Here is a 21,329-nt window from a genome sequence, read left to right on the forward strand (position 1 = left end):
TGGATTACGAGCGTCTGTCGCTCACAAGAAGCTGTAACCTTGAGCTATGAGACATTATTGGCAGTATTTAACACAAATCTGTTTTCCATCATTGTCAAATCCCACTTCAATATGCACCACAGGAAGAAAGTCGAATACTAAATTGATTTCCTTAATGGGAAGTGTTCTTCAGGAGATACCAACCTGTGTGAAGATGCATTAATAGGATTACAGTGAAACCTCTTTATTTTGTTTTACTTTTTATGGAGATTTTTAATGGAGATTTTCTGTCCTGAGATGCCTGCGATGCATTGCTCCGCAGCACACGCTGCAAGGAGAGCCCACTGCAGGAGCTGTGAGCCTCTGGAGATGGAGCTCCTGAACTCAGGATGGTTTCTGTGCTCAGTTTGTCAGCCCACCAGGGCATCAAACCCAGAGGGAGTGCAGAGGCGAGGCCGGGTGTTAAGTGCCAGGCAGTAATTTGTGGTGCAACTAGAGGAGCAATGTTTGCCTTGTCTGAGTGTGGGAGTACCGTAAGTGATAAGGTAATTACCTACTCCAGTGTAAGCTAATTGACAGAGAGCTAATTGACTTTTAAAAAGTTGCTGTTTCCCTTCGCCGTGCAGGGTGAAAGCCCCTTGAGCTCCTCTCTGCTGCTCTCCTGGGAGCAGGCAGCAAACGTGGAGCTCTGCTGGGAGCTGAAGGCACACAGCAGCATTGGGCCAGGCACAGCAGTTGTGTGGAGCGCGGCTCCTTGTGTGTGCGCTGGGGCTGCTCTGGTCCAAGAAGAGCCCTGCAGCAGGGTGTATGTGGGAGCTGCTGACAGCCTGAACATCAGGAGCACAAGTGGTGCTGTGTTACAGCATCTGTGTCAAAACGGCAGGCTGCCATGGAGCTCTTGCCTAGCAGAACTGTGCTTTTCCTTGTGATGCACTGAGGATTGATACCTGTAGGCTGCCAGGGCTGCAAGGAGGGCACACCTGGCATTGAGCAGTGCTGTGGGGCAGAGGGAGGTGACACATCTGTGGGCTGGGCATGGCGAGGGGCTGGGCACACTGCACCGACTGTGTGTACCTGTTAGCACATGTCGGGCTGTGTGCTCTTATCAGAGATGGAGGCACACAGATCTGCAAACATTTCTTCCCGATGAGGATTCTAAAGCCTAATCCCTGTATCAGAGCAGTTTGCTGCTCCCTTGGGGCAGCGTGTCTCTCTGCACGTGTTGTGGTCAGAAGCTGATGTAAAACCTTTTTGGTATTCCCACACCTGTCCCAGAATCCAGGCACAGCCTTTTCCTGGGCTTACAGCTACAGTGTAACCCCCCTAGAGAGGTGATAGTTGCCTCAGGCAGAGATACTGAGACTCAGAAAGCTGAGCACAGCATTTCTGATTGCACGCTAGCTAACACGCAGGAACGTGTAGACTCACAGGAAAGCACTGCATCTTCCAAAGGCAGGTCTGATGGTCCCAATGAAAAGGTGGACACAGTCAGGGCTTACTTTCCCTGGTAATGAGGACAACTTCCCTTGGCACCTGGCTAATTCCCAGCAGGAGCCACATGGGGAGCACGGTGCAGATAAGTGATGGCAGCAGGGCAGGTGCAGAGCCACCATGGGGCTGGAGGCAGCCCTGTCCTTGAATTACCAGTGACATGTGGGTAATTCATGTGCTAAAATGCCCTCGGTGCTGAGCAGGAGCACTCTCCCTCTGTGTTCTCTGCACAGAAGTTGGGCACTTCAAACATTCAGCAGCGCCCCGAGGCCCCAGGAATGGGCTGACATGAAGTGCATCACCTGCCAGACAGAATTGATTCAGACTCTGTCTTATCTGAAATAGCACCGGCCTGGACCAAATGCGAGAAAGACACTCTAACAAGCACAATTAGGGCTTCATGGCTGTAATACAGTGGTAGGAAAGGAGCTTAGCAAGAGTGATTAATTTCCTTGTAATGCCATGCGTTGTGGCTGGACTCAATGTCTGCCTCTGGCACAGCAAAAGCTGACCCCAGCCGTGTTTTATTATAACCCCAATTTGCTGGAAACTTTCAGGAAACTTTGAGGTATATCAGGGTGATGTTTCCTCTGTGGTTTTTTGTGACTTGTGGGAATGCAGTGCAGCTACCAGGCTCAATCCTGGGAACTCTGTGTATGGCATCCGGCACCAGGTGAGCACGGTGTCAGGAGGGTCCCCTGCACCAGAGCAGTGCTGGGTCATGGGGTCTGCATCAGGCAGGGATGGTGGTGGTGGTGTGGCCATGGTGCTTTATGGACTTGAATTAAGCTGCTCACAGAAAAGAACTGATTTTCTGCTGGGGTTGTGGTTGTTTCCTTCCATGCAGCTTTGGGGCAGCTCCCTCTCCTTCCCATTGTGCTCCCTTGGCGCCGTGCATTGAGCCCTCTCCAAGGCACAGAGATGCACTTGATCTCAGCAGTGCTGGGTCCCTCCTCCTCTTGGCAAGTGAAGGAAATTTTATTGGCTGTTTGCTAACGGAGATGGAAATTAACATGATTATTTTGCATCGTAATTGGTAGCATGTGTGGTGAAGAGATCAAAAAGCAGAGAAACGGAGAGGGATGGGGTTTAACGAAGTGAAGCTGAGGCTGGGATCCTAGTGGTCCTGGTGCAGCAGGTGGGACGTGCTCTGTCTGTGCTGTGGATGGGCACTGGGTGCTGTGGTGCAGCCTGAGGTGCCCATGGGCCCTGGCAGGCAACAGCAGTGGAAGCCTTCCCTCCCATGGCCGTATGGAAGGGCTCTGCCACGGTGCTGTGATGGGGAGAAGGATTTGAAAGGTAAAGGCGGGTTCATCTGAACTGTGTTCAGCCTACATAATGAAGAATAGCCTCACTTCAGGGGGTGGCTGGTTTTCACCCTCCCCCTTTCACACCTTTATAGCACCCTCAGTTCTCCTACTGACTGTCCCAAAGCTGCATCTGTTACCAGAGGCAGTGATGGCTGGTGATCAGTGCAAGCAGTGATTGGCTGTGATTTACACCCTGGAGTCACACAGAGCACAGCTCTTATCCTCCAGCTCAAACCTACAGCTCCCATGCATGGAAGCAGCAGTCCCAGATTTATTCACCTGCTCCCGTCCCTTGTTTATAGCAGACCCTCTGCCTTCCTGTCACACCTGGCTGTATTAACTTTGATCAGATCATAAACCTGGCTCAGCAAAGCTGGGCTTTGTGTCAAGCACACTGTAATATTCTCAAAACACAGCCCCGGCAGTGCGCATCCTAATGCCAAATGTACGGATCTCAGGATTACGTGGCAGAGCCCCTAATGTTCTGTCAGTCAGGATGCGGCAAATCCTGTAAGTGCCTGCACGGGTGAGCTTTTGTTCCGAGCATCACAATGGCAGGAAGCTTTTTCCCATGTTTACTTTCCATTGCAGACATTTACATTTGGACCAATGAGCTGGGGATGTTTTCTTGCTGATTATAAGCGTGGCATTAGTATGCAGATGGAAATGCAAATCGGCCTAGATGAGACTTCCTGGATGGCAGTGGAAGTCAAGGATTTCATCTAGCGTGATCTTGGACATAGTTTAAGCTCCTCGTAAACAAGAACACATAACCCGATGCAAAGACTTCACCTCAATAAACCTCCTTGTCAACAAATCCCAGGAGCCTGTGTTTGCTTTAGCAATTGGTTCAGGCTGTGTGCAGTGCAGGACGTGTCTGAAGCCTGAGCCTCACCTCAACCAATCTGCTGCTGGAAGGGCTCCTGGTGTCCTGCAGTGTCCCAGGGTCTGGGTGTCTGTATGGGCTTTTCTTGGAGCTCTGCAGGAGTCTGACCTTGGTGTGTGGACTGTTTGGCCACAGCCCTCCAAGTTGTTGTTTCATGGTAAGAAACTAATTGTCTTCTCTGTGCCAGGTATGGGGATTGCTGCCAGCTCCTGCTGCTTTTCTTCAGTGCAGAGGCCAAAGCAGCGCAGGAGCACACAGCCCCCAGTTCTGACAGGAGCTCACAGTGCTTCGTGTTGTCGGGTCCCAGTCTCCAAACCCATCAGGCACTCAGGAGCTGTGAATCCCATTATGTGAAGGCACCTGAGCTGGGTGCCAGCTGTGAAATGTTTGGGGGACACAGCCCCATCCCACCACAGCATTGAGGGGGCAGAGGATGGCTGTCCCCTGCCCGTCTGCTCCCCATGCATCTCCAGAGATATTATCTCCCATCCAGCAATGCCCTGGTGCCATCAGGCTGCTGTTTTGAGGCAGGCAGGGGTCTCAGGCACCGAGCCACAGCAGAACAGCAGCAGGAGCAGAGCAGCCTCTTGATGTGTGAGCACTCAATTAGCCTCTGTGTTCATGGCCCAGTCCCCAGGAGCCTTATGTAGGAGTTGTGGGGACCAGAAAACTTCTTCAACAACAACAAGCAAGGAGGCTGTGCACTCCCCAGCCTTCCTTCCAGCTCTGGAAAGCCTTCAGACCGAGAGCATGAGCCAAGGAATGCTGGCAGCACCAGGCAGCTGAGCACAGCCCTCACTGCTCCATCCTTGTGCATAAATTACCTCTGGGCTCTGAGCTAAACAAAGGGACCTGAAATAATTCTGCATTTTAATAAAGTCAGCATTCGTGCCTCTGTTGTCCTTATAGAATGAGAATTTGCATTTCTTCCTGCCAGCTCGCTCTGCACAGCCTGCTGGTACTGGAGATCAGCTGCGTGCTCCTGTGCTCCCCACCATGGACTCAGTTATATTTTATTGCTTAATCACTGTTACAACAGAAATACAGGGTAGAGCAGCTCTAAAACCCCTTGGACTGAGATCCTGTGAATGTATTAGAAGTTTTCTAATGGGCAAGTTCCTCTAAAGGGTGTCAGTCCCCAGAACGCTTCTGCTAGTGACCTGCATGTCCCCCACCTCCCCAGGCCACTCTCTCCCTGTGCCCAGAGCTGCAGGAAAACCTGCACCCAATTCACCCAGCCCCTTCTCTCCAAATGTCTCTTTCTGTTCAGATCTCTGCAGTTTTGGCACAGATTCCCCTGGTGAAGCAGCCGATGCCACTGCATCAGCTCAGTACTGGGGACAGCACAGAAGGGCTCTGCCTTTCCCTGTGGGATGTGGGACTTGTTATAGCACCAGTGTGTCCCACCAAAGGCTGTAGGGTTGCATTGCAGTGAGGGGCATCCTGCGTGTTCCCAGGATGATTTTCTTCTTATCACAGTGTGCTGGCAGCCTGCAAAGCCCCATCTACCAACCCCACATTCCCATGCCCTTCTACTGCACGGCTGCCCCAGGGCCTCTGCTGCAGGGAGAGCCCTGATGGTGGCTTTCATCATGTTCAATTACTGTCAGTTAATGATGATTAATTTACAATTAAAGGTCTCCAAAGGGTAGTGCGTGTGTTAAATAAATATTGATCTTTCATTTGTGGCCACAGATATATTACCCCAGTTACAGGAAATGCAGCAGTGGTGGGGCTGTGGCATAGAATGAGATGCCCGAGAACAGCCCTGAGCTCACTGCAACTGCCAGAAGTTCTGGGTCTGTGTGCAAGGAGTGTCCCTGGGACACATCAACAGCTGCCGCATGGGAAACCCCGGTGGGGTAAGGCCTGAGCTGGGACTCATTGGGGTGAGGATGCAGCAGGGCTGTATGATGCACAGCCACTTGGTGTAGCACCCAGAGGCCTTGTTACTGGCAGCCTCCCGCTGCTTGGGGTTGTTAGGAAAAGATCAATTACTCCCTGACTCGTTTTCCCAGAACAGGAGCAAAGAATTCAGCTTGTCTTTAAAGAGCCCCAAAACATCATTAAATAACCCAGAGAGCAGACTGCAGACCCCCAGGCTGCACATCTGACGTCGTCTCCTCATAAGAAATAACCGGGTTGAAGACATTTTCCCAGCTGAAAGGAAGTGCCTGCCTGAGCCGTGTCCTCTTTAGCCTCTGCTCTGTGCAGGCCATTCCAGATGCAGCCCGGAGTGTCTCAGGTCATATACTTCCATTTCCCTCAGTATGGCAACGTGTTTTTCAACCCTATTTTGGCTTCAGGTCGGCACTGCAGCTGGCTGAGCTGCTGCCACCAGTCCAGAATGCTGTCATCTCCTCATCCTGTCAGACATGTCTGCAAAGCTTTCTTTATGCCACTGTTTTCTGACATCTTTCTGACTTTCCTGTCTGTAATGAGCACATTCTCCAAGAGGCATTTCTCTAAAAATCTTTTATCAGTGAGTTGTTAGCTACACCACTCTCCACATTTTCCAATCCCATCCCTATTTTTAACTTGCGCCTTTGAAGCATTTGTGACTGCTTTGTTGGTCTAGCAACGCATATTGGTATGCTATCAATATTCCCATCAAAATCTGCCTGTGCTTCTCAAGAGCCCCTCCTGCAGAGTGTCACGGGCCCAGCATGGGTCGGAGCACAGTGGGACATGGCTGCAGCATGGAGCCACTGCAGCAGGGAGGGCTGAGCAGCACAGTGCGGTGCTGCACAGGGACAGACACAACAGCACTGATGGAGGGAGGGCATGTAGGCTGGGTACAGCAGTGTCTGGTAACATTGGCAAGAAATAGGGTCATCTCTTTTGTATTATTTTCCTCTGGAGACAGAGAGGTTTTTTGCTGTTGCTTCATCCCTTACAATAACTGCATGGATACAGCCTTGCATGCAGATGTCTTTGCAGCACATCCATGTCTGAGCACACATCTGGAGGCTCTGTACATCCTCTCACACAACAAGGAATGATGTCCACAATGACCACATGTTTATTTTTCCTCTAAGTTCCCTCTGATGTTTCAACAAGTGATACTCAGGAGTCTGTGTAAACACCTAAACACGGTGTGAATCTATCCAAAGTAATCACAGCCCATTGCTCTGCTCTTCTCCCAGCACATTCCCCACTGCCATCCCATTGCCAGGAGCTGGGCTCCCTTCTCAGCAGTGTGTTTCTTGGAAGCGAGCTCGCGAGAAGAATATTGTCTCTGGTTTTCTCTTTCATTTGAGGCATGTATTTAAAACGATGCTTTTGTTCCAAATGAATGAGTTGATTCATTCAGAAGTGCAGTTTCTGTTTTTGAATCAGCAGAGCTGTTTATGCTCACAGTGTCCATAAAACTGTTATTTTCGTCCTGACACTGATGCTTATGAATAAAATTTAGATCTCATTCAGAAGTACATTAGCTGTAGCTATTTGGCTTCTTGTTAAAGCATTAATTTTTATTGAGAAGACTACATAGCCAAGCAGTTCTTTCTCCATCTTACAGCAAACTAAGTACCTCAAAGTACAGAGTGCAACAAGACAAAATTGCAGCGCTCGCCTCCCTCACTGCTGCTGCTGCCCTAAGGCGTCGATGTGTGTTTCTGCTCCAGGACCTTCCCGGCTGTGCTCTGCTAATAGGACGGGCTGGAGCAGCCACATGGAGGTGTGGAGGGGCTCTCAGGGCTGGCACTGTATTCCTGTGCTGAGTGCTGGGTGTGCCGGAGCCAATTAGCCATCCCGTGTATTTATTGCACTTATTTTGCTTGAAGCAAGCTGTTAAATGTCAAAAATACTTTATCATTTTAGCAGAAAGATAATTTTTAATAGATTCCACCTACAAAAAGGAGCTGACTGGAGGAATATTAAACTCAGGGAGATTTATTTTTAATCCACGTCTCCAAACAGCTTGAGATAACCATTTGTTGCGTTGCTCCCGGCTGATTAATGCTGCTGTCCCTCACCTGTCCTCCTCGCTTGGTTCTGTGGCAGCTGTGGCCTCTCACATCCCATTAACCTCCTCTGCTGAGGGACACCTGGCCAAACCTGAGGGTTCACCAGCAGTCTGTGCCATTTGCTGGGACCACGCGGTGAGTCCTGAACTCCTTCTTAGAGGAGCTGATGAATGTGCGTGGTTTGTGTCTGACACCAGAGGAGCAATGCTACATCTGATTGTGGCAGTGTGCGCCTCCTGGACCTGCAGCCAGCCAGCATAGCGCCAAGCTGCTGTGCCAAGTGCTTCCACAGCAAAGTCAGCACAGAGATGTGCTCTTGGCACCTCTGCCCCTGGTTCCCCTCGGTTCATTCAGTACTATATCAGCAGTAACTTCCTGGTGCTGGGTGGAACAATTAAGTCGCTGTTCATAATACAGCAGCTTCTGAAAATTAAGGTGATGTCCTTTTTTTCCCCTCAATAATTTGATGAGTTATTTTGAGTGATGTGAGATTAAATGGCTAAATCAATATGTGTATTTAGTGTTAGGCTTTATTTTAGTACTAAGTGACACGAGATAAGCAGACTTAGTGTTAATTGGTTTGTGTTTAGCATTTATACTAATCAGAGTATGCAGTGCTGCCCAGGGCTCTTCAGCACTGGTAATTCTGTTTATCCAAACCAGGCGCTGTTTACTCTATTGACTGGAGTGGAATCAGTCTGTTTTTCCACCTACTTGAATGTTATACTGCATGTGTGAACTCAAGGCGGAATCCTGGCTAAGCCTGAGCTGTGCGTATGGGAAGAAATGGCTGAGCAAACCCTGAAGAAGCCAAAATGTTGACGTGCACCTGCACTGACAGAGTCACTACATGGAGACTTCAGTGTTGCAAGTAAACAGCATTTATTTTCCCTTCCGGACTATTTCTCTGCCTCCCTCCCAAAGCCCGCAGGAGGTGAGATGAGCCGTGCTCCCCTTCCAAACTCACTGCCTGCCACAATCAAGACAGAGCTGCTGTCACCCCGTGCATCAGGTGAATCCACGGCCGCAGCCAAGCTCTGCTAGCTGGGGTTACAGTGCTCTGTTTTCATGAACCATCAACAGCAGATGGCCTTTATCCATAAGGTTTGGAGCACAGATCCATGTTGCTGCCCAAGCTCCAGCTTCCTGGGGCAGTGCTATAAGCCCCTGGAAATGGGGGCAATGCCAGCAGCCCTAGCAGCTGCATCCCGAGCCCTTCTCAGGGTCTGTCTGTGCTGAGCACCCCACACACCTCGCAGCGGGACAGGCAGATTTATGGGCAGCAGCAGTGTAAGCAGAGCCCGCAGCGCTGCTCTCCCAGCTGAGCTGGTTTTGGGGAAGGAGGTCAGGTGCACCACAGACAATTCAATCTGCTCATTGCTTGGAGCTGTGCTGAGAGGCAGAACAAGATGAAACCGCTTTTATTTTGCAAAGTACGATTTTATTGATTTCAGCCAAACAAACCCTAACCTGGCGGCACTGCCCCTCCAGCAACCTTTGCTTAGAAAGGTCCGTGCACATCTGCAGAGGAAGGAAACCCAGAGCCTCCCATATCAGAGATGCAGCAGCATTCTGACAGTCCCGAGATGGACGTTACATCGCTGCTGTGAGGACAGTGCGGGGACGTCGCTCAGTGAGGGGAGGAAGCTCTTCTGCACCATTCGCACTGACTGTGTGATCCGAGTCAGAATGAGAATCATAAATCTTGATTATTCTCTGTCTCGGCTGATTTGAACCAAATGCCTTGGACAGGGATATAGTTCACATCTCGCTGAAAACTGCAAAAAAACTGATTAAATGTACAAACTGATATAAATAGCACTCTATCTGCGTTAATGCCCAAACTGTCACTGCTTGGGGAGAAGATACTGTGTGGACGGGGCTTTCTGTCCTGGCCAAGAACAGCTCCATGAGTATTTTTGGAAGCGGCTTTCTCCCTGCTTCCATTTATTTTGGTACTTTGTTCCTGTGATGCTGGCTGTTATTATGGTGCTGTCAATTACAGATGGCATCTCTGATTCTGATTGCACTTTGCTTACAATTAAGCATCCTATAGAAAAATGGAAATGCCGGGTCATTAACATAAAGTAATAATAAGGTAAACCGTTCAATTATGGAGGGAAAAACATTTTGAATAATAAGGATATTGTATGCCTAAAAGACATTCAGATGCCAGTGTATTATCATTTGTGCATACATAATAAATGAACTGAAACTCCAAAATAATCGACACGAGTGCATCATGGCTGTGCACTCGGCAGCAGCCCAGCTGGCATTGCTCTCTCATGGGTCAGAAGAGCAGTGCCCAGGTGGGAGCAGTGCAATCCCAGATCCATGGGCGTGCTATGGGAGGACTCAGTCACTGTGGGGCTCACCTGTCTCCTGACCAGCACAGGGTAGGCTGGCTGCAGAAGCTGGATGCATTGTGCCTGCATGCAGCTCACTGTGCACAGTTACAAGTGGAAAGTTGTTTGTTTTGGAACAAGTGAGAGAGGTTAATGCAAGAGGGGAGGTCTGTCCACCCGGTGTTTAAATGGAAGGGTTTGGGACTGGCTCTGCCTCCTCCACATCTGCTGTTACCTTGGTCACTGTAATGCAGGAGCCTGTCCTGCCATCCACATGGCCAGGGCATTCAGTACTGCTGGGCCTGCACTGATCCATCTCTCCTAATCTAGAAATCAAACCCACAATCTCTCAGTGCTAGATGCTCCTGCCCTGCCTCAGTACAGCCCGGTGCTCCTGTGACAGCGTTTAGCAGCTGTTTTGTGTCAAACCTTTCTGTGTCTGTGGAGTGGGAACCCTTTTTTCCACGTGGCTCATCAACGCTCAGAGCTTGGCACAGGGTGTGTACAATCACTGCTGTTATTCAGCCTCTTCTGCAGATATTGCTGCTCTTGTTGTCCTTCCATAACAATTCCATCCTTTTAGTTGTTGATGGCTCTCCTATTACTCTGGTACTGTGGTAGGATAACATCCAGATACATCTGAAAAGTGGAATTTATTTACTGTTTGGTTGGTTTTTTTTTCCTGAAAAGCTTTTAGCATGATATAGCAGCAGTGCTTGCACTTAAGCAGCCATTATTTTCAGGATCTTTTTTTTTTTTCCTGTTAGAAGTAAATTTTTCCAGAAGATGAAATTCCTCATGGTGTATAGATCTATATTAATACAGCTTAATGTTCTACTTTCATGATCTTCCTTCTCAGGAATGGCCCATCTCTGGTAAACAGGAACGATCTCATCTACCCAGTTTTGTTGCATCAGTATTTGAAGCAGTTTGGAAGTGTCACTTTTAAGCAGATGAAGGGACAGCAGTGAGGAGGAGCAGGAGCACCCCCATCCCCATAGGACTCCCATACTGGACAGTGAGCAAGCCAACGGTGCTGGCAGCCCAAAGCTGCTTTGTATCAGTTTGTTCATTCCATAGTTACTGTTCTCCCATGGGTTTTGTCACACAAAGGCCTGATCCTTCTCTGTCAGCCCTACTGTGGAGTGCAGTTGTTGCAGTGCTGGTGACACTGCTCTGTGCTGCTGCCCTGCTGTGCTGCTTTCCTTCTCCACCATGGGGAGAACATCATCAACATCCAGGTCGTCTTTCTTCCTCATGTGATGATGTAAAACAGTTGAGGTGGCATGGAAGGGACTTGCACTGAAGAGAGGCCCATATCTAACAGGGAAAGCACAGAGTCAGACCCAGTGCAGGAGGTAAACTTGACTTGGAAATCCGCCGCCAGCAGAGGCAGCACCTCCACTCTTCCAGCAGTGGCACGTACAAGAGGGGGCATTCATGCTGCAGCTTCTTTGCTATGGCTGTGATTAATACAGTAATTAAATCTGATAGACAATGCTGACATATTCCCCGTGAATCGCATTGCTACATTTCTGTAGGGAACAGCAGTGAGAGTCAAAACAGTTATGACTGCAGTGGGGTTTGCAATATGTGTTTCCAGGCTTCACTACCTGCTTCATGACTGAGCAATGACCAACAGTAAGTCAGACATGAAAATTGGAGAGATCAGGTCGAATTCATCCTTGATAAAACAATGTTGTGCTAAATGTGCATCTTCACCTGGAGAACTGAGATTGCTTTGCACAGGCGAAGCTGAGTGATGCTGAGGGCCGTGGTTCTGCGAGGCATCTGCCAGCAGCTTGCAGAGTGTTGGCAAGTGTTTATAAGGCAGGCAGCTCATGGGGACAGCAGACCTCCAGGCATTTGCCATGGCTTCTGGTGGGGAGGTCTGCAGCTGGGGGCACTCTCCATTAGGAACGCACTGAAATCGTGGCAAAGCTCATCTGAAACTGTGATTTCTGTGTGAGCTGCGCTGTCAGATGGTCGAGGGATTTCAGAACAAGGCAACAGCCATGTCCCCAAGGAGATCCACTTGAGGAAAGAACAGAAGAAAGCAAGATTTAGCATTAAGATCATAATTTCAGATTACATTGTGCTCGCAACAACCATCTATATACATAAGAGTCTTTGAGGCAGTAATAGCTATCCAAGCCAGCCTGAACAGAGGAGGTTATTTTTAATTGCAACTGAATGGATCTAACCTTGTGATGTCTGCTCATAAAGCATCACTGGATTAATATGGGTTCCATAGTCGCTTCTGCTTAAAAGACTTTAATGGATCAGCTTAGTTCTCTGCTCCACGATTATAGCGTCCTTACCCGCCTATCATGCATGAGCCAGATGGTCCTGGTGAAATCAGAGTGTATTTATATTTTTGCCTGCTCTCAGCCAGCTGCCCACTGATTTTGGTGCTCGGTGGTAGGAGGAGAGGAGCATCCCTGGGTGAGGTTCACATCCCTTTCCCACAGTCCTCCCCAGGAGGAGCCAGGCACTGTCTGTCTCCTGGAGTGGGTTCAGCTGCTTCCCAGTGTGTGTGGGGATGCTTTCAGTTCTGTAGGTGGTGAGAGCCATTAAGGTGGTACAAGCACTATAGAGATCCCGAGCGATGCCTATAAACCTCTGAATCCTTGACAGAATCAATAGTGGGCTCTCAGGAGTCACTCCTTATCCAGGCCAACACCAGCACATGCCAATGAGCCGTTAAAGATTTTGCGTTTTGTGGAGACACAGAATTGGTTTCCTTGCATCAGTTGGGCTCTGGACTGTGCTGGCCAATGAACCGTGACATTAGAAGTAGTCCACACTCCAGTGTCATTGGCCTCTGCCACTGAGGGATGCAGGGATGGGCCAGCAGTGTCTATGTGGGCATGGCCACAAGGGCGGCTCACGTGATGCCCGTTGTCTCTGTGCAGTGCCCTGGTGCCATGCTCAGGCCCTGACCCCATTGTTTCTGTTTGGTTCCTCTTTGATAACTTTGCTATTGACACCATTTCAGATTTGGCATTTCGGTTACCATAGCAGCTCGATACTTCCATTCTCTGATCAGATCTGCTTGCAGTTAGTCAACACGATGTTAGCACCTCCGTTGTTATAGCAACCAGAGATCGTTCTCTATCGCTCCGCTGCCGTGGTGCAGGAGGGGGCTCGGTGGGCACACACGGATGGTGGGAGCGGTGCTGGGGGTGCTGCCATGCCCTGGGTGCCTCCAGCACACATAGTCCATGAGGTGCTGGGGGGAGGCTCAGTGTGGAAGTGAATGGCACGAAGAGATCATCCTCAGGCTTGCACACTTGGGCTCTTTCCAACTGTCCCTCATGAGAACACTTTGCACAGGAGCCAAATGACTTGATGAACTCTAGGACAAAGGAAAGCTGCTCTTCTGCTGCAAAAAGCAGTCCCAGGAACTCCTTATTTCTGGGCATTACATTTGCGGGAGCAGAGCTGCTGGTGCAGGGCTGGGGTCTCCCCATTCTCCAACACTGGGGTTGCAATGGCTCCCAGGCCATGCAGCTGACACAGAGCATCTCCCAGGGATGTTTTGTTTCCCTCTGTGCCGGCATTTGCTTTTCTGAAAGCACCTCGCAATTTGTTGGATGTTTTTTATTAAAACACATGTGCGAGCCATTTGAATTAGAGCAGCATGAATCTATTAGGCAGCGACAGATGCAAGTTTTGTGTCCCTTATTAGAAGGGATTGGATTCTGAGGTTTAGTGATGTGCAGAGGATTGGACTTTGGAGAGATTAAAATTATTTTCAGTGTTAAGCACAATATTTCTAAGCTAATGCACTCAGTCTTGAATATAGATTCACAGACCAAAAAGATTATAAAACATTAAACCTATGTAAATTCAGCTGTAAATTTATGTTTGAACGAATTCAACAAGAGATTTGACTCGGGGGCTTACAGCAAATAGGTTCTGCTTTTAATGCGCACTGCAGCCCTCGGTTGCAATGCTGTTCTCCCCTTGAAAGTCCCACGCCTGCTGAATTACTGGCAGGTCACAGTTGACAGCTCAAGCAATTATACCAGAATGTGTTAATAATAAAATGGAAAATGACTTCATGTTTGTCTTTTGAAAGACAAAAGCAGATGTTGGCTCCGCGCAGAGGAGCTGCGGAGATGAGCTCCATGCACAGGTGTCCCCGTGGCAGCCCCTGGCCATTGCCTGCTTCAGAACAGCATCGTGCAGGTCTGTGTCCTTCTCTGTGGTCCTCTGAGCCCTGGGAGCTGCCGTGAGCCTTTTTTTCCCTCTTGTTGGGAACATGAAAATGCCGTTAACAAAGACTCCTTTTGAGTGGGATTGCAGGAAACCTGCAACATCGTGCACAAGCTGCCTACACAGAGATAAATGACAGCTGTGACTGAAGGAATAAACAAGATAATCTGGATTTAAATAAACCACAAGGGGATTTTGGCAACATGCAAATTCACAAATTTATAAAAATGTATCCTTTGAAAATAAAGAGCTTTCTGAAGGCAGCAGTTAAGAACAATTACTGCAGCAGGCTTTTCTGAGGAGGGCTTACAGCTGCCCTTTGCCACAAACCACCAGGGATGAGGCAGCAGATGCACTTTGTGCCCATTGCCACTCAGCAGACAGAGGGTCTCTGGGAGGAGTGGGAGCAGCAGGTCCCTCATAGGACTGTGGGGTACTTGCCCTGTAACTTCCTGCCAGTGTGTTGTCTGGAGCATCCTCACTGTGGAGTGAAAGCTTAGAGGCTTTTTGTTGTTATTGTTGTTGCAACAGTTTATTGAAACTGCAATTTAAAGTAAGAGCCAAGTAAGTAGAACATTAAGGCTCCCTCCTTGCCCCAGAGCAGAGGGGAGCAAAATCCTTGTTTACAAAACTGCACAAGAAGGGGCTTTGCTGCTGTGTTGCATTGCCCGGGGGGTGTGGGAGAGGGGGAGATCCTCTGCTGGCAGATACCCAGCGCCGCAGGGAGTGGATGCTCCAGAATGACGGCGTGGGTGCAGGAGAGCAGCAGTGCTTCCTCTGAATTCAGATTAATTTTCGTCTGTTGTAAAGCACTGTCATCTAAGAACCCACAAATAACAGCCACAGTCCGTAATATGAAGCAAACAAATCTAATGCTGGACCCCACTGACCAGGCAAATGTAGCAGTGGCAGCAGAGTGCTCGTGGTGTTGGAGCAAATGCAATGCAGCTGCTGTCAGCAGCCCCAGCTGTCTGGCTGCACAGCATCAGCACAGGGTGCAGGGCCCAGCCAGCCCTTGCTTCTTGGAGCTTTCAGTTTTAGCATCCACAGACATTTACAGAACAGCATCATGTCAGATAGGAGCCCAGATACAAAGATGTATTACTCTGAAACAATCATTTAGTGGTTGTGGCCGGACTGATTTGTGTTGCAGTGGAGATGCCAAGTGGCCATGAGTGATGTGAAGCAGTGCTGGGAGCTCCCCATGGCTTTGCAGCTCCATGCTTCAGAGCAGATTGGGGTGGGCAGGGAGGGCTCTGCCCCTGCCACAGCAGGGTCACTCCAGGCAATGGCAGTGGGCCCCTCGAGCACTATTGTCTGAGCATCCATCTCTTGCAGGCCAGCAGAGCTTTTAACATCTCATAATCGCCACATTTTGACATTTGACAGCCTGCTGCTTGCTGCCAGCATGTCTGACTCAGAGGAGCCTACAGCAGCCAAGTCTGTCTGTGCAGGCCCCTCCGTATGCTCAGACAATTGCATAGGAAAACAGCTTATCCTGTCTGAGAAAGCATAAACAAGTGTGCAGTGCTGCTGCACGGGTCTTGAGTTAATGGAACACTGTGGGATAATGTTGTTCTCTACCTGTCTGGCAGTCTATTTGCACCATAGAAGGACTTCTGCACACTGCTGCTCCTGTTACTGACTAGTACCAAAGCCAGGGGACCCAGGAAGGACACTTCCCAGCCACTGCCTGGCTGCGGTCCCCCATTTGCCCTCAGATCAGCTGTAGTTAATTTTCACTGTACATAGAACAGCCAGAAGCAGTGAGCTGCGGTTAACTTGTGTTAGAATCAGTTAAAAAGGAAACACAGAGAGATTGCTAGCTGTACATGATGATAAAATAACTATCTTGTTGAGGAAGGAACAGAAGAGCAACACATCATTTTGGTAATTAATGGTTCAATAGAAATCTGTTGTGAGAACACCATAGGCAGAGTCACTGGTTCCAGTTCTTCCCCTTGCTCCCTTCCTGGTTCCTGGGGCTGCTCCCAAATCTCAGCTCAGCTCCAACCATTCGCTCCTGCACCATTTGGGTGCTGCCCCTCCTGCAGGTGTGGGCTCTTCTGGAAGTGCATTGGTCTGTTGGAGCAGTGTTATCTTCCTGGGCTGCAAACTGCTGCCAGGCATTGCTGACATGGCTGCCAGTGGCAAGTGCTGTCCTGAGGGCTAAAGACTGGAAGTAGCATCACACCAGAGCCATGCTCCTTTCCTGCAGGGACATTATGTCCGGGTGTTGGATCCCTCCAGGAGTACCACCCTTGGGTTCTGCAGCATCTCCATAGTCCTGCTGTTGGATTCCTCTTAATCCCTTCTGGCTTTTCATAAAGGAAAACATCTTGAGATGCATCATTGCACTGCTGTGGTCACTGTAGCTGCAGGGACAGGGTGGGATGGGATGAGGCACATGGCAGCTGCTTGCATTCAGCAGGCACAGTCAGGAGACACAGTTACAGACAAATGTGGCTGGGCCTCGTCTGGCAGAAAGCAGAGCCCTCAGCTGTGTAATTCCATGTACTGACTGCTTCTGAGTGCTCTGCTGCTTGACGTCAGCATCGCTGCGGTCACCGGTGCCCAAGGTGCTCTCACAGAACCAGTCCCAGCCATTCACATTGTTTCCTCAGCATATGTTTGAACTAAAAATAGTGAGAACGCAAAGGGATTATCCTGCAAGATCCTGAGCACCTCCTTCTGTGCTGCCGCCTCACACCTGCTCAGTGCTGCAGGATCTGGTGGGTCACAAGATCAGAATGCATCCCCTCACCCTGCTGCATCCCCCCATCCTGCTGTATCCTCCCACCCCACTGCAGCCCATGCCCAGCATCCCCACAAGGCAGCATGTGCTCAGGACAATTAGCAAACACCATGTTAAACAAACTGCACATCACGTGGGTGTGCATATGCACAAGTATTTCAAAAGCTTGAGATAAAAATATTGTTGGAGCACACTTAAAAAGCAATCAATACTTGTGCTTGTAAAACCTTTAAGCACACGTGCCATGGTATTGAATGCTTGTGCACTGAGACTGACAGCTGCCAGGGCTGGGAAGGAGCTGCAGCACTATCGCAGGGACATTGCTTCTCGTCTTCTGCCTTGCAATGGGGGCAAATGGGACAAGCATTTACCTCTTTGTTTTCTTAGATATAACTGCTATCTTGCTGCAGTTTCATTTTACAGTATGGTAATATGCTATCCAGGAAAGTCTTGCTACATGCTAATTTATCCGGTAGGCAAATTCCTTTTGGCTAATAAAAGTGCTTGCACAGGAAGCTCAAAACCCAGCAGCAATTAATTATTGACAGAGCATGTGAATTAGAGATAAAAGAAAAGTCATTCTTTCTCACACACAAGATAGTAAATAAATTTAATTATTGTACTAGAAGCAGGGGATCTTATTCTGTATTAAGTTTTATTAGCTGAGACATTTAAAAGCATGTCATCATAACAAAAAGGTCTTGTGTAATCCTAACTGCACCACTCCGGTACAAGGCTCTGAAGTGAATAGACTTAATTGAGCAAATGGAAGCAGATGGCTTGCTGAACAGACAGGTATTGTACAGGTTTATTGTCAATTAACTTTTGTCTACACATGCCTATGGCGAATTGACTGTATAATGTGTTACTGAGGCTAATTTAACACTTAGGGTGCCCACCATACCAGGGGTCCAAGGGAAGACAAAACCAGAAGTGCTTTGGTCCCCAGACCCTTGGGATGGGTGGTTACCCCATCATCACGTGTGGGTCAGGAGGAGCTGCCGGTGTCCACCCTCAGTTACTAACACCCTCCCTCTGCTTCTGCTCAGGGATGTGATGCCCAAGACGCTGGAAGGCCAGATCACCATGGAGAAGACCCCCAGCTACTTTGTGACCAATGAAGCCCCCAGGCGCATCCACTCCATGGCCAAGGACACCAAGCTGATCGTGGTGGTGCGCAACCCCGTCACCCGCGCCATCTCGGACTACACGCAGACGCTCTCCAAGAAGCCGGAGATCCCCACCTTTGAGGTGTTGGCCTTCAAGAACCGGACCCTGGGGCTGATTGACGCTTCCTGGAGCGCCATCCGCATTGGGATCTACGCTCTGCACCTGGAGAACTGGCTGCAATATTTCCCCCTCTCCCAGATCCTCTTTGTTAGTGGTGAGAGGCTCATCACAGACCCAGCCGGGGAGATGGCCAAGGTCCAGGACTTCTTAGGCCTCAAGAGGATTGTGACAGAGAAACACTTTTATTTTAATAAAACCAAGGGGTTCCCCTGTCTAAAGAAGCCGGAGGACAGCAGTGCTCCCCGGTGCTTGGGCAAGTCCAAGGGTCGGACTCACCCCAAAATAGACCCTGACGTCATCCACAGACTGCGGAAGTTTTACAAACCATTCAATGTCATGTTTTACCAAATGACAGGCCAAGATTTCGAGTGGGAGCGGGAAGAAAGTGAGAAGTAGAACCAAGAAATCGGGAAGAGAGCTCTTTCCTTTTAAGATGTGAATCATCCTTAGAGACCCAGAACTCATGCAGGGCTGAAGGCTTGGGCTTGTAAGCACAACACTTGCATGGTTGGGGCTTCAGCTGGAGGTGAACAGTATGTCCAGCTCTGAAACCTTGGTGATGTGTCACCTCCAGGGTGTTTGGCCTGGGCCGCATCCTCCTGAGGGATCAGGGAATGGGCAGGAGGAGAAGGTGGTGGGAGTGCGGCTGTGGGTGACGGGCAACTTGTGTCCACGTTCTGCTGCTGGTGTGTCTCTGTGCCATGCAGGCAACAACAGGAGGCAGCGTGCAGAACCCAGCAGCACCACAAACCAAGAGGTCTGATTTCCCCTGCCCTGGCTTAAAGTTTTGCTCACGCAGCAGCATGAGATCTGGTGAATTCAGGCCGTGCATTCACAAGCACCTTGGCATTTGTATGTGGAAGGAATAAAGCCAGTTATGCTGCAAAGGAACTCTGTACAGAAACATAATTTGCACCAGATGTTCCAGTTACTTGTTGCACTAAAACTTGTACTTACCAAGTGCCACAAATCTTGGGCGTGATTCTTCTCTCACTGGTGATTGCAGCTCCACTGATGGAAGAGAACCATTCTGATGTATGGGGAGAGAACCTCTCTAATTTATAGGGCTGCTCAGTGAGACCAGAATCGGAGCCTTCCCCCACATCCCCAAGGCAGGTCCTGGGCACTGCCTGGGGACCAGGCACTCTCCATGGGATCCTGGCCATGGGGACAGCTCTCCTACCATGGCCCTGGGACTGTGGCTCACGTGCACCTCATGGACCTGCTCCTGCTGCTGGCTGCTGCCAACGGGCTGTGCAAAGTCCTGAAGCAGCCTTTCTCTTTACTTTAAATCCATTACAAAAAAGCAATTAATTCCCAGGGTGAGCACTGCTCCACAAACATATGTGTGTGTTCTAGTGGAATTGACCGAGTCATATGCTCAGCCAAATTTGCAAATCCTGGTAGAAGCTATGGAACAAACCCTTATCTTAACTGAATCCTCAGCAGTGCATTGCAAGCTGCATGCTGGGACCGGCGGAGAGCAAGGCAGCAGCACTTTGAAGCAGCTGCTGCTTTCCTGACCATTATCAAGAGAAAAACGGGAAGAGAGAGAGCAGAAGAAAAGTGCAGAGCTATTGCTGTGGAAATGCTCCCCTTGTATGGGTGATTTCTAACTCAAGTGTTGCTCCTGTCCTCCTGTAGCTCCTGGTACGAGCAGCAGAGATGCAGTGTGAGGTGGCTTTGGGAGGACCAGGACTCAGTTCCGATTAAGGTGGGAAGAGAACCCCACTGATCCAACTAACCAAATGAAATCAGTGTTTCATAAGCAAAAAAGCTGAACCTGCTCTGGGTTTCATGGTCTGTCATGTGGTTCATTACATTAGAGCAGTGCTGGTGCCTTGGACTGGGAGAAGAAAGAGATGGATCCATTCTGAAAACCTGCACTGTGGTCCGTGCTGTAGGGGCATGGCACAGCTCTGTGCTGGAGGGTACTGAGCAGCTCCCTGCTGAAGTCACATTGGCTCCTATCAGTCTGGATTAGGTTTCAAAGCAGCTCCTGCCCTGGCATAAGTTTTTTTACTGATCCTCAGACCCACCCCCCCAAATTATTGCGTGATAACTGGAAGTATGTAATAGGAATAACTTCATGGTGTGTCACATGCTATTAAAATGTCATCCCTTCTCCTGAGCGCAGGCTGCCCCAATGCCACATGGTGTGAGTACTGAGAAGGAGGACGAAGGCTGGGGCACTGCATCACACATCCCTTCCATGTTAACACCTGGACTCTCCAGGAGATACATACGTGCATCCTGCCGCCCTCCTGGTCCACATTTTTTGCCATATTTGCAGAGTTTTAGTTTTATACCAGCCATGAGCTTGAGCCCATGGCTGGGAGCACTCGTGGCACTGAGGGGTCGGGCTGTGGGGCTGTGCTCTGCTGGCTAAGACATGGCTGCACTGCACCCTGATCGCATGCAGTTGCATCTCCAATGCGGAGCTTTGACAGAGGAGTTATTTGGCCAGAGAGCGGCCTGCCAAAAGAGAGAGTCAGGTTAATAATACCTTTTTAAAAAACCTATTCAAATGTCAGCATTACAATACACAGGAAATTGAATTTTGTATTTGATTTCAATTAGCAAAGCATAAATTATATTTAATTTTATACACAGACGGGTGATTCATTGTTCTGGAGGGCTGCGTGGTGCAGAGACTGAAAACGGAGCGTTGCTGGTCTTTTCTGAGCCCCAGCCACTGTGCTCTCACTGCCTCGCAAACACGTCTCTGTCTGTCCGTGTCCCTCTGTACTGCACAGTATGAACATCTCCAACCACACACTGGAACCCGCAGCACTAAACAATAAAACGGTGTAGCAGCTGCATTTCTGTGCTCTGTTTCTCCTCAGACACACACTGAGCCTGGAGGGACCCCAACTGTGAACCCCACAGCAAGCCAGGCCCCAGGACTGCATGGCCCCTGTGGGTGCAGACCCCCCAGTGCTGAGCAGGCAGCAGAAAGCCCCTCTCGCAGCCCTGCAGTGGGGTGTCCCTGTGGGCAGAGGGTGTTCCTGTGCATGGCCCTACACTGGGGGCTGCCCTCCCTGCACACTCACTGCTCTCCCAGCTCAAGAGGCATCGCCAAGG

At 49.5% G+C, this 21,329-nt stretch overlaps 1 protein-coding gene across 1 annotated transcript in view; it reads left to right on the forward strand.

Annotated features, from left to right (window-relative positions):
- HS3ST4 (heparan sulfate-glucosamine 3-sulfotransferase 4) overlaps positions 1-21,067 on the forward strand; it is a 45,111-nt gene extending 24,044 nt beyond the window's left edge. Inside the window, exon 2 of the mRNA XM_015877008.2 lies at positions 18,005-21,067. Within this exon, the coding sequence (XP_015732494.2) occupies positions 18,005-18,641 (637 nt within the window). The 3' untranslated portion in view covers positions 18,642-21,067. The remainder of the gene's footprint in view (positions 1-18,004) is intronic.
- The last annotated feature ends 262 nt before the right edge of the window (positions 21,068-21,329 follow it).

Source organism: Coturnix japonica, chromosome 14, assembly GCF_001577835.2.
Source record: "Coturnix japonica isolate 7356 chromosome 14, Coturnix japonica 2.1, whole genome shotgun sequence".
NCBI lineage: Eukaryota > Metazoa > Chordata > Aves > Galliformes > Phasianidae > Coturnix > Coturnix japonica.